The 13528-nt window shown below is 43.3% G+C and overlaps 1 protein-coding gene and 1 long non-coding RNA gene across 6 annotated transcripts; one reads left to right on the top strand and one right to left on the bottom strand.

Annotated features, from left to right (window-relative positions):
- Positions 1-2220: 2220 nt before the first annotated feature.
- On the bottom strand, positions 2221-12536 carry Ctxn3 (cortexin 3). Of its 5 annotated transcripts, XM_028891616.2 has the most exons (4): positions 12134-12536; positions 11022-11056; positions 7149-7221; positions 2221-3383 (listed from the first exon to the last, which is right to left on the bottom strand). In XM_028891616.2, exon 4 carries the CDS (start codon positions 3285-3287, stop codon positions 3042-3044), a length of 246 nt encoding a protein of 81 aa, XP_028747449.1. In that variant the 5' UTR covers positions 3288-3383; positions 7149-7221; positions 11022-11056; positions 12134-12536; the 3' UTR covers positions 2221-3041. The 5 variants fall into 5 exon arrangements, with proteins under 5 accessions (XP_028747449.1, XP_037053050.1, XP_037053048.1 ...); XM_037197155.1 differs by lacking the exon at positions 7149-7221; XM_037197153.1 differs by lacking the exon at positions 11022-11056.
- Positions 3382-7276, top strand: LOC119086272. The gene is made up of 2 exons (XR_005089519.1): positions 3382-3466; positions 7038-7276. It is a non-coding gene; the product is annotated as an uncharacterized LOC119086272 (long non-coding RNA).
- Positions 12537-13528: the final 992 nt, after the last annotated feature.

Here is a 13528-nt window from a genome sequence, read left to right as displayed (position 1 = left end):
TGTACAGACAAAGCTTAGAGGATTGTTTTTCAGGCAAATAATCCCTTCAGTCACAGGCCAGTTTGACCCTGGATTGTGTGTGTCCAGTGTCTTGGGCACCATTTCTGGAAACGGCATTATAAATCAATAAATGAAACATCTACCTCCCACTTTACCCAGTGCTTTGGGGCTTACAGTACTTCTCTAAAATAATCAAGTTTCCATATGTTTTATACATCAATTCTGAAAATTGACGTTCTAAAACTACAAGGTTCATGTTTTAATTATTTATGGAGAATTTTTTTCACCATAGCAAATGCATCAATATACTTAAAATCTGAAGGTGTTTGAGTATCACACCATGCAGTGAGGACAATAAAAAGGAAATTTGTGTAGATTTATTTTTTTCTACATATATAAATATCTGCAGAATCTAGCTTCTGCCTCCTGAAATTTTCTATCTTCCCACAGCTTTAACCCTTGAAAATAGAATTCCCCATACTGGTAAGCTTATGAATCCACCAGCAGGGATTGAGTTCATCTCCTTCATATTTTAAGTTAAACATGTTTTATGCCTGTCTACACTTTAAGAGGGTTCTTGGAGGAAGAGATGTTGATCTGAAACTTGAGGTGTCATAAAGGACATAAACCATGGCTTTGTAATTTAGAGCTCAGACTACAAATGACATTGCTATGTTTCTTTCTGAATCAAAAAGCAAATCTGGAGTGACCTTGGAAAACATTTTTCCCCATCCTGAGATGCAGAGCTACATGATAAAGGTCATCTCATTATAAATATCTTGTTAGATAGGCAATGCTGCCCTGTAACTCCTGTAACTGGAAAGGCGGGGGGTTGGGGGTGGGAAGAGGCTTGCCTGACATTTTGAGAATGTGCATCTGACCCCAGGGAGCTGAGAGTAATTATGAGTGAGCATGTCTCAGAGATCAATTTACTCTGAAGAGCCCAAAGCTTTTTTTTTTTTAATCACTTGTGGTACCCTTGCCTTGGACAGAGTATGGGGATGGGAACTCAGTGAGGGCAATAGAATAAGGAGTTGTAATCTAATGAAAAAAATAGAGTGGGTAAGAAAGGGAGAAATGCTAGAAGAGCAGGCTTGGGGAGACCCAGTGGGCTCACAGGCAATGCCTGGGCTCAGAGGCATCAAAGAGGGTGGGTGGGTATTTCTATTTTCCTTATAGAAATACAAGTTGGGGTTGCCCCAAGGAAGGGAGCAGAAACTGGGATCATCACAAGGGCTTCATGTCATTTTCCTTATTATGAATCTGCGGTGACTCCCACTGTGACCAGTGTCTTTCACAAGGATAACTGCCTCTCCACTGTCTACTCCAGCCAGACCTCCCAGCCCAAACTTCCTCACTCAGACCATCATCTCCTTATTCTACAGCCTGCTCTCCTCCCCTTCTTTGAATACATCCACAACACCTCTGTCCTCATAGGTCAAGTTCTAGATTCTGTCAAAACAATAACTTACACTGCATAAGGCTTGGTACCAACAGCCCAGATGTGAATTACCACATCAGAGTGACTGTCTCTTGGAACGCTGTCTTCCCTGACTCTTTCAGCTCATACCCATCACTACCCATGTTTTATCTTCTGAATCATTGTCCATTAACTCAAATCTATAGACTCAAGCCCTGGAGGGAAGACTGCAGTTTCTCCAGAAGAGAAACTGAGGTGTTAGGAGAATCTCAGGTAGACTGTTGAGAGTTACTCGTTTTATTTGTTTATTTATTTCATATAGGGTATCATGTAGTTCAGGCTGGCTTCAAACTTACTATGTTCCAGAGACTGCTATAACTTCTTATATTCTTCCATATTGTTTGACAGATTCTTACCATGTGGGACATTTATAATACAAATCAGGATATATATTAAGTTCCCCCCAGATGATTCTGAGGTGTCATTTCAACAATGGGTCACAGACTTTTCCCACTTAACTATCTCTCTAGGCTTGTGACATTTTCATGCATGCACATTGAGAGTATTAATCTCCCTCTCTTGGAACCCCTGCTCCTTCCTGGATCCCCCCTTTTTTTCTCCTACATCCCCCTTTTGAATAGGCTGAATCATGCTGGGTAATCTGTAGGCACCCTTCAAAGGAAGTGGGGTGAATGAGATGACATTTCCTGCTCTCTCTTCTCCTTTGGGAGGATGTTACCCATTCAGTACCACACACCAGCAGCAGCACATTTATCTCAGCAAAATGAGAGGATAGCCTGTTGCATTTTGAAAACTTTTATTTGATAACCATATACAGATATAAACACATACGCCTCTTATAACCATAGTCTTCTCGCTAAGCAATCAACTTCCTTTAAAAACAAAACCTTGAAGTTGCACTTGTAACCCATTAGTTTCACCAGAAATGTAAAGACAATAAATTCAAACTATACATCAGTGCATCTACATGTGTTAGACATAGGAATACAGAGACTGAATTAGGCCTGGTCATTTCAAAACTCTGTAGACTTTTGAGTTTAATGTTATTTCCAAATGCAAATGATAACATTCTCATCCAGAGTTACCAAGTAAATAACTATCTTTCCTAAGCCTACCATTGCTTCTTAGAGCTCCCCGTGGGAGAAAGTAAGTACCCAATTGTGATTGTCTCTGCACTGCCCAGGACCTAAATGTGCATGAAATAAAAATGAGACACGGGATTTGAGCAAGGTGATATCTTCTATGCTTGATCCTGACTCTGATCAGAGTTTCTCTTATTGTTTGTTCTCTGTTCTGATCACAGATTGCTTCGGTTGATGGCAAAGTCTAGTTTTGGTGCTCTTGGTTTTCCAATCACATCTTCAACAACAGTCGTTCACTGAGTAAACACAAATGTCTGTTCCTTCCTACTTGGGGTCGGTAATGTAAACTTTCCATTATCCTCAAATGAGACACAATAGCATGGCTATGAAATAATGGATCATTGCCTTAGGACCAGAGATGGTTAAAATTTGATTTGTTGAGAACATTAATGAAAAGGAAGCTTCGCTCAGACCTAAAGCACTTTGCCTCCTTAGGAGGGCAGCCTACTCTGTCCCTGCTAAGCAAGGGCATGATCAAACTGCCCTTTCTCTAGGCCTTCAAGACCATCAGCCCAGGTTGAGGTTGGCATGCTCCGATATGGGTCTAGAAGAATCCGGAAGCACCTGACAATGAGGATGCCCAAAAAGATAAACAACAAAATCACAAAAACAAATGTTGTTTTCTGTTCCAGAGACATGCTAGAATCTGATGCGTTCCCAAAGGGTACCAGGGGTGAAGGGATGGGCTGTCCTCCATCCATCATTCAGAGACTCCAGAGCACAGAATTTCCTGGTTCCCCTCTCTTCCATCATCAGTTTGCAGAGATCATGGTGGCTGCTCCCTGGAGAGGCTGTGTTATCTTCAGGGAGAAAGAAAGGAAAGAAGAGGCAGTAACTATCAGAATGGAACCTCCTTCTCTTGAGTCCCAGCCTTTCTTCTCAGGTGCAGTCTATAAGCCAACTTCCCTTTACACCAGAGAGACTTACTTCTGTATAATTCCAGAGAATAATGTAGCCCCTTTGCACAAAATTACCAGATCGTCCTTAGGATGGCCCCCTGGGACCAGGAGGGATGAGCAGAGAATGCAAACACAACAAGGAAGATACGCATGCAACACAATGTTGTCTTCAACTTGGGCCCTTAGCTTGATGTGCAGCCTCTCTGCCCAGGACGCTTTCAGTTTCACACAGTAATGCTATTCTCACACCATTATGACAATGTTGCCAATCAGTGGTTGAGCAACACCTGTGTACCAGCACTGTGATCCTCTTGACATCCCTGAGTCACAAAAGCAGGGACCTCTACAACCCCAGTGGGAAAAAAACTGAGACCAGAAAAGGTGTTTAATACAGAAACTCTCAAGAGAACCATCGGACTCTGGGCTTCAGATTCTGGTTTCCTCTCTGCTGTTGAATGTGGGACCTTAGAGAGGACAGTGAGTTGTGAAAATGCATTCAGAATTGCCTGCATATTTCTCAGTACTGTGATAAAGATGAACGCCTGTGAAAACCATTTGAAAAGTATACAAAGAAGAAGAAAAGACAAAGTGTTGCTTCACTTCAGACAGGACTAAGAGACTCGGCTTTCTGCTGCCTGAGCTGAGGGAAAAGGGGCACTGTAGACTCCTAAACCATCAAGGACAGTGTTTTATCTTTGTTCTTCAAAACACAAAGACCAGGTTCAATACTTGACCCTGGGGAGGACCTGAAGAATTGAGCAAGGGAGATGAATTTGATCTACTGCAACTAAAAGGACGGCTTTCTCAACGGTGGCTTCCTATCACTTAACACCATTCCAGAGAGAGAGAGAGAGAGAGAGAGAGAGAAGAAGAGAGAGAAGGCTATTACATCTCACTGCTAAAAATTGAGGCATTTAAATATTGCTATTTGCTTTTAAATGCAAATAGTAGAATACAGAAAGGTAATTAAAATCTGCAGGTACTTACATTTTGTAAAGAAAAGCATGCATACTAGACAAAATCATATTGAAAATGATATGACATACTGCTTATTAGTTTTTCTGTAAGATAAAATATATAACAGAGGGGCTAGCTATAGAAATGAATATGACTCCACAGAAATTATCCTCAATGAAAGTAAGCAACCAAATAAAAAGAGAAATTATTTCTAAAGGATCAGCACAATGCTTCTTCAGTTCACTTCCAATCATCACCTTTAGTACACCATTAGTCATCGGAATAGCAGAGTACATGGAATTTGACACATCAACAAATATGAAATAAAATCCCTACTTAAAAGTAGGTTTACAAAGGGGATAACTATCATCGTCTGGGAGGATGAAGTTACCACTTTGGGGGTAATGGACCCTTTTGTAGCTCTAACACTTTCATTTTCTTTTCTTGAATGCTGGAATAGTTGTGAGTCTCATTCATGATTCATGCTTTCTTTGAAGAAAGGTTGAGATAAAACTTAACTGTATTTTAAAAAGAAATAAGCCCTTTAGAAATACAGGGGATATTGATGGATTGGGTTTGGCTTGAATTCTCTTGTTTTTAAAGCATCCTCCTGGCCTCAGAGTTAATTCTCACTGGGTCTGGGGAAGAAGAGGGCAGGGCAGTAGCTAGAGCCTCCGATGCAATTTCCTTATCATAACAGACTAGGGTCATCTCTAGCCACAGAAAAAAATATCCACATTGGACTTAATCACTGCAAATATAAAATTATCCAAGGACAAACAGGAGGGAGAGCCATATGATGGCAGATGAGCGCATGTCTCCACTGTCCCTGGCATGTTCGTTCTCGCCTTTTCCTGTCTTATGGGCCCCCCTCCCTGTGGCCCCTGCTGTCCTTGCTATTCCCGAGAATCTCATTCTGTGTCTCGTTTTCCTCTGGCCCAAATGAAATCAGCATCTTTTCCTTTATTCTCAACAGAGCAGAGTACACATTTCATGGATTTATTTTATGAAAACAATGCACAATCCAAAAAGTAAGTGCAGGAAAAGAAAAGAGCGCTAATTATATAAATTTGTAAAATTAAGGATATCTGGGATCTGTGATGTCAAAAAAAAATTAGGGGAGAACCAGAGAGAGAACCCGTAGGCCAGGGAGATGAATCCCGAGCTACAAGCTGACTAACCAGAGCAGCAAAGCCTTCTTCAGGCTCCATCCCTTTCCCACTGCTGGTGTCTGAGCAATGGGGAGCCATCTTGATCTATTTTCGTTGACCTTCTTCAAATGGAGCAAATGGCAATCACTTTTCCCTAGATCAGTGTTTCATGTTTCTTAGGCTCTACCCATCACTCAAGACCACGAACAGGTGTGCTGTTCATTCAGTATCTGCTGCAATGAACAGCCCTACAGGAACCCCCAGGACATAGCCTCACTCTTCAGATTGCCTGCCCCTCATCCCCCTCAGTCTCCTTGGGAAAGACTCTTGATGCTTCACTTCTTCACAACCTAACTATTGTGGTGATTAATAGTCAGTTTTAATTTGTGGTTTTGCTACCCTTTGCTGGCTACAAGGCAAAAGGCGGTTGGGGACGTAGTTCAGTGGCAGATCACCTAGTCAGGCCCTGTTCTATCCCTAGAACCTCAGCCTCCCACCCTGCAAGAAGAAAGAGGGTGGGAGCAGGAAGGAAGAGAGGGAGGGAGGAAGTAAGGGGGAAGGGAGGAGGAAGGAAGAGGAAAAAAGGGAAGGAAGAAACAGGCAAGAGGCAAAAATCTGGTTAATCCTTGTTTAAAGCTTGACACCTTAGAGAAGGCTGCATATAGGTAGACAACGATGATAGATAGACGGACACCAATTCAATAAGAAAATGCAAGTGAAAGAATTTTAAAACTTAGTAACACATTGTGAATTGCAATACCACCGAGAGCAAGTTCTTACTAAAATAACCTATGTGGATCAAATAACCAAATCTTCTTACCAAGTTAATATTTCAGAAAGAAAAAAAAATGATACATTAACCCCATGAGCAGTCGTTTTCCTATGAGACTGGTCCCCACTAGAACGAGGAAGAGATGCAAGAGACAGGGTACAAAGAAATGCAGAGGATGGGCCAAGATCCCTAAGGGACGATGTGGACACGGAGAGCGGGAGAGCAGCCGTGGGGGCCCTGAGTAGATGGATAAATGGTGGATGGGGAAGAGATGGTTACAAAGGGGTCAGGGGGCAGAGAGATCCAGAAACAAATGCCAACTACTTCACAAGTTCACTTAGAGTCCATTGAAATCTCTCAAAGAGGAGGCTTAATTTGAAGCCTGCAATCAGCTAATAAGTAATTTATAGATTTCAAATGTTCAACAGCATGTTTAAATTGAAGGAAACATCGGACAAAAGACAGAGAATGAAGAATTAAACTTCATCACTTAACAAACCCAACTCCCAAATATCCAGACACATAATTGTTAAAAGTCCGTCTTAAAGTAAAATGCCCCCATTTCAGTAAAAATTATTCTTACAGAACGTTCAGTATTATTTTTAACTAAATAATGAAATCTTTCTTTTATGAACAGAAATAATGAAACCTTTTTTTTTTTCTTTAAATGAACAGAGACATCTGGGGAAACAAATCATTCCAGAAGAGTTTGGCACAACCACTGTAAGGCTTACTAACAGCACATGGCAGTTATTTTAAGGAGGAAGAAGAACCACGGTTACTCACAACAGTGTCTGGTGGGCTTTCCCCATCATTTGGAGCATCTGTGTCTTCTCTCTGCCAGGTCCAATGGTGTATGCTCAAGAAATAAAGTCTAATTTTAATACTGATGCAACAAAACCTCAACTCAAAGATGCCACGGTAAATTACATAACATGCCCCTTTTCTCAAGTCAATCTCCATGGAGTCCCGGAAACTGACCAAGTAGGAAGTACCCTGGATTCCTCTGGCACACTGCGGAAGCAGCCCATCTGAATCAAGCCCGTTCTCACGGTCAGCCACTCTCTCATCTTAGTAATGGCAAAGAGTCCTTCTCTTTGTTTATCTGTCCTTCTTCTACACTGCATTCTGTTCATCCCAAATCTAACCCCACCCCCATCTCCCAGAGACTCAGGTACGCTAGTGCCTACGGGCCATGGACTCCCGGGGGATAGGATGTTCTGATGTTTCCTGGACCACAGGGCGGTAAATGTTACAGCAATGGAGTCTTCTGTGATACCGATTTATTTCCCTGTTTGAAATGGAACAAACATCAAATCACATTTGACTTCAAGTAAAATGGCCAACACACTGGTCAAAATTAAGTCCCCGGTGATGGAGTCTAGGGACACCTGGGGACAATGTTCTGATTTTGCTTGCTCACCTAGAACAGCTCCTAGAACACCCCCAACATCTCCGGGTTCTGTTCACAGTGCACACTCCCCGCTCTTTGCATAAGGGTATTTTCTCTCTGTTCTCAGAGTCTTCATCAGCTGAGCCCTCACAGCCCTTCTTTACCAAAGATGGTGTCTCCTGCTCTGCCTCCAGACACTTCCCAGGACAAGTTCCCACGGTGCGTGCCTCCTTCCCTAGTAGGCAACAGGAGCCTGAGGAATTCCTTGTCAATCTGGGGGTCACTGCCTGTTTGAGTATAGATTGGCTCAAATTTCTGGCCCCTTTATAGTCCAGGAAACTGAATTCAAAATGCAACGTTCCAGCTAACTGAGTCAATGGGGGGGGGGATAAAAAACACATGTCATTCTGCTGAACTGAGCTATGAGATCACCGCATTAAAAACAGGTCTTGCTTCAAAGAATCACAGACAGTTCAAGTCACCATGACACATTAATAGTCGTAGATCTTACGATTTGAAAAGCTGTTAGTTACTTGGCTCTTCGGTTTTTCTTGGCTTCATTGCTGATGGGTGGGGTCCAAAATATAATAAAACAATCATCCAGGCATAAGCAACTACCCTGCTACTGAAGAGATCATTCTTACATAATCTGCCTCTTGAAGAATTTCAGCCTGTTACAATATACTGAATCCTAATGTCTTACATGGAGACTATTAATGTCAACAGGCACCCTTCTAAGGCTAGAAGCCCTTGGACATTTTATCTAATTTGCATCTCATTATGCAATTTCACCAAAAGGGAAAAATACTTTTTTTTTTTTATGAGCAAAGTATATCTTAGAGCCACAACACATTTCTTATTTCTAAAGGGGCAGAGACACACTCCGCCAAGTGCATTTGTTACCTTGCTCTGCAGAAATGTATACTGACCCTTGATTTTAGAGCCTCACACTTAGGGCTCAAATGCCTACCCTCCTGGAATGTACTGTGGTGGTGGTGGGTGCGACAGCTGTAGTCAATTGGCAGCTCTTCCTGGCACGTTCTGGGTGCTCAATAAATAAGCAGTAGGGAAACTGTGTTTTCTCTCTTTGCCATTTTTGTACAAAGTGAGATTTATTTCTAGTTTCTGTTATGTAAATATAGCACACAAAGGCACGGCGAGTTATGAATAAACTGTCCAGTTACCCACAGAGCAGCATCTCCCCTTCCCCCCGATGCTGTGTTAGGATGAGTTGAAAGTCTCATCCCTCCGCTGTTAATGGTCTCATAGTTGAGCAATGCCGTCTCTGTTTTAGGTACTCCTAAACCGCATAATTGCCGTGCCCAGCTTTTAAAACATCTAGGCCAGAAGTCTAATTTCGCGAGTTGACATGTTTTTAAAACTAGCTGTAAACACAGCCCATCCATCGAACAAGAGCAATCACGGGCTTGTCCAGTTTGCAGGGACAGGACACTCAGTCCTATGAAAAGATCCTATGTACTCCATTTATATTTACCTGACAGAGTAGGGAGACGGCTGTTTAGACAAACAGGAAGGGAGCTGGCTAGGTAGGCAGGGCTGAATTTGCAGGGTCTGGCAGAGACAAACTTACCTCAAGTGTTGCAGTATTCTGCAATAGCCCAAGAACAGACAGCTGAAACAGGACCATGATTTGCAAGGACTCGGGTAACACATAACCTGAGGTAACCCAATCTCTCCTTTTTGTGCTAAAGTCTCAGGCACATTCTTCCTCGCAGAGTTGAAGTTTCTCCCACACGCCTCTCTCTGACACACTCATCTACTCCAGGTATGTGAACCTCCCAGGCGAGTGTACTGTCCATCACCTCCTACAACGGTGAGCCTTCTATATGGGCCTCCTCATTAACTCAGTGAGACCAACAACTACAGCTTTTTGAGCGATGAGATCTGTAACTACCAGAGTGTCCTTGTGACCCGGTCACTGTCGTGTGGCTCTTTCAGAAACCCTGCATGTTATCCCAGGGAACAGTATACACATACTTGTGTATACACAAAATGATGCAAAATGTTTCATAGAAATTCAAGTCATTCATGGTCCAGGTGATCTTCCAAGAGCTCCAGGTAAACATATCCTGGGACTTCTGAGTGCTTCATACATTTTAAATCCCTCCATCCCACCTTTACTTTTGGTTAACATAAAGACATGGCAACATTTTTTTTTTTCTAAATATAACCCTCCTGCTCCAGCACAATCCCCACCAGCTTCAAAATTCACAGGACAGCTGAGGGTGAATATTATTTTATACTCTTGAAAAATATACTCAAGGCTACTGGAAAGCTCGCGAGCAATATTTTTAAAAACACGCAAAGCTGGTCAGCTCCAAATGTCAACAGGCAGCTTCTGCAGAGTGCCTTTCCAGCTGCTCCCCTGAAAGGCTCCTTCTCTGCTCGTCCCTGCAAAGTCAATCCGCAGACGCGGCTGTTTGGATTTGGGAGTGGGCCCTGTCACTGCTGCTTGTCACCTCTGGGTCATCAGGGGACATGGCTCTTTAGCCAGAGCCCCAGTCTCCTCTGTAGTTCTCTTTGGACATCATCTTCCTCCTAACACCTGCTGAGAGAGTTTTCAAGAGACTACAAGGCAAGGTTGCAGCCCAGCCGAGAACATCGGAGAGCGACCATGCGGTCACCCGGACCATAACCGGGCAATCGGAAGGCGCCATTAGCCAAGTGGGGCTGTAAACTTCAAGTCACGAGCCTCCCGTTCTGGGTTTTCTGCCTTTTCCTTGTGTGTCTCTCATACCTCTCGGTTGTCTGCCTCTTTCCCTGTGTTTTTTGTAGTAGAAAAGAAGTATGCAGGGACATCTCAAAAGGCTGCCTGGGGGCAGTCAGCACTGAGTACGTATTACTGAGTTATGCTCTCTTGTAAACAAACAAAATATTCTTGTTACCTTTCAGAAGCTTGGGCATTTCAAATGAAGGGGAAATTGTAACGAGCAAATATAGTTTTCAAGAATAATTTGCTGCAGCTTAGGAAGGGGGGAAATCCTGTTTTCCTACTTTTTTATGCAGTATCAGAACCATGATAAACTTAAGCATGTTTTTTTTTTTTTTTTTTAAGAAAGTCACTGTTACATTTTTACCCTCTTGGACTAACTTTCCCTACCTACTGATTAAATAGACTTAACAGTTCAATTAAATTCAGAACTTAGACTCAAAAGGTATCTGTGATTGTTGCTCATGCATAAATTACAAAGTTACAGAAAAAAAAATCATCTAATTAGCTTGAAGACACCGTTAGGATCAAGTACCTGGATCTGGCTGGGCAAACTGCTTGATCCATCTCCTGGTGAAGCAGTTACAGGTAGTTAGAAGCCTGTCTCCATTCCATTCTTCCCAGCCCGGCTGAGTTCAAGCAGGAGACAGAGGTAGCTGTGAGAGCAGCCGCCGATGGCACACCCCAGCTCCAAAGCTGTTGTCTCAGGCTCAGAAACTTCCCATTAAAAGCCCCGAGTTAAAGGGGCATCTTCCTCCCGCGCGAGGCATCGTTAACGGCCACTACCGCTGCTTCTTGGAGGCAAAGCCATGATTTCAGTTCTGCCTCAGCAACTCTTCAGAGGATTCTGCTTCAGTGAGTAGAGGCAGTATCCTCGCAGTGAGTCTGAAATCATCCTCCAGAAAACATTAACATTCAAAAGCAGTGCAGGGAAGAGCATCACTGGGCATTCCTGCACCCTTTCAAAATCAAAGCCATAAATCTACCTATGCCGTGTCTCCTTTATTGATTGTTGACACTGTTCCTCTTAGGGGATGTCAATTAGCACCTTGCAGCAACCAGCCCTCCTCCTATTGATTATGGTTTATGACCTTCAGGCCAACTCAGTTAATGGGAAGACTTTTTAGGCAAGGGCATCACATAACACTTGAGAGAATAAGATCCCCTTCCCTAAAGAAAATAAAATGACTTACAGAAAACAGCATTTGTGGGAGAGAGAGAAAAGAAAAAACTTAAAAAGAACCAAATCATATATATTTTTTTTTACCATCTCTGTAAATTGGCTAGTCTGGAGGTAGCCAGGGATCACATCTCTTTGGCCAACCAGGACAACTGTGGCTTTGACAAGCCCACCTCCACCTGAAACAGGCCACCTGAGACCACTTGGTGAATCAAACAGGGTGAACCAAATCAAATAGAAAGCTATTGTCAGATTTAGACTCTAGCTGCACGGCACAATCTTCAAGTTATTTTCCTTCGTATTTTAGGATGAAAGTCTTGTTTTTAAGGTGAAAAACAAAACAACACGACAAAACAAAACAAAAAAAAACCCAAATCTCTTCTCTGGAAATACTTCGGCATAATCCTTAAGGAGGCACATCCTTTGGTTTTGTTTGGTTTGGGGGTGGGGCAGGGTTGGCAACTTACCACTTTCTGCATTGAAGTCCAGGCACAGTCAGCAACACCAGGCTGGAGGGAGGACCACCACCACCGAGGGATGGCTGCAGGGTAGCAAAGCCACCCCTGTGCCAGTCTGCTCGGCTGCCTCACCCCTGGGGAGACAACTCCATTACTAAGCAGCCCCGGGTGACTGAGGTGGAGCTTCTGCCTGGGAAAACAGCCTTATCTGTGTGCATCAGGCAATGACCTGAGGATGCCCCCGGACCCCAAGGCTCTCAGAATCACAGGCTGCATTTTAGGGCCCAATACTAGAATCAATGTGTGGGGTGAGTGTCACCTCAAGAAAATATGAAGGCTTCTCCCCCTGATTTTAAATTCTTTTCCTTTTCAAATAGTTGCAGGTACCCCCTTTTCCAGATCTCTCTGTCTCTCTCCCTCCTCCCTCCCTCCCTCCCTCCCTCCCTCCTCTCTCTCTCTCTCTCTCTCTCTCTTCTCTCCTTCCCTCCCTCTCTCCTTCCCTTCCCCCTTCACTATAAAACAATAGGATAGATAAAATCTAACAGAGAGCTACAATTCGATACGGACAGTTTCTCTTTTGCTTCAGCCCACTGACCCTGGCCAGTGAGGGTGTGGCCTGTCCTGGCAGTGCCAACAGCACAGTTCAGGGAACATTCTGACCCACCCTTCCCTCATGCACTTATCATTCCATGCGGTCAGAGAGTGATGGGTCAGAAACAGCCTGCCTCGCTGTGGCTCGCCCTGCAGAAGAGGCCTCGTCTTCAGACACTGTGACAACCTACAGACAGAGAGGTGGAATCTGAAAGGACTCCTGGCCGTCCTTGAGCAGTTCCACAGGCTGAAACCCTCTCTGTTCCTTAGAGAGATGAGCCTTGGCCTATGTTTACCACGAGAGCAGGGAAGTGAATTCCCACCCCTGGGGACAGTCTCTGGGTAAGCCAACTCCTTCACCACTTACCTAGACTAAATGGGTTGATATATTTCTTTTCCCTCTGTTCTTGCTACAAAAAGTCAGGCATTAGCCAATGAACACCCACATGCTCAAGCTCTGGGCTTCTACTTGGAGCCAAGTTCCGCTGCTTTTTTGGGAAGACAAGTACAATTTGAATGATCAGAATCAGCTCTTCCTTTCTCCGTGTAGCTATTTTTACAGGAATCATCATGAATGCTGAAACAATAAGAGCTTATCCGATGCCATTGAAATAGTTCACAGTCGGCCCTATGTCTTTAATAATCGCTAAGCTCTTCTCTGAATTCTTTCTATATTTCTTAGTATAGTTTTTAAATAGGGACCTCAGAACACTGTACAACCACATGGGATTGCGATGTGATAGCTGATTTTCTGATACATCAATTGTTGTATCTGTTATATTTCCATTTAACCATTGGAACTTCAAGGCTTCT

This window comes from Peromyscus leucopus, chromosome 19 (genome assembly GCF_004664715.2).
Source record: "Peromyscus leucopus breed LL Stock chromosome 19, UCI_PerLeu_2.1, whole genome shotgun sequence".
NCBI classification, from domain to species: Eukaryota; Metazoa; Chordata; class Mammalia; order Rodentia; family Cricetidae; genus Peromyscus; species Peromyscus leucopus.
The sequence above is the reverse complement of the archived record's forward strand: the minus strand, read 5'-3'. Positions and strand labels throughout refer to the sequence as shown.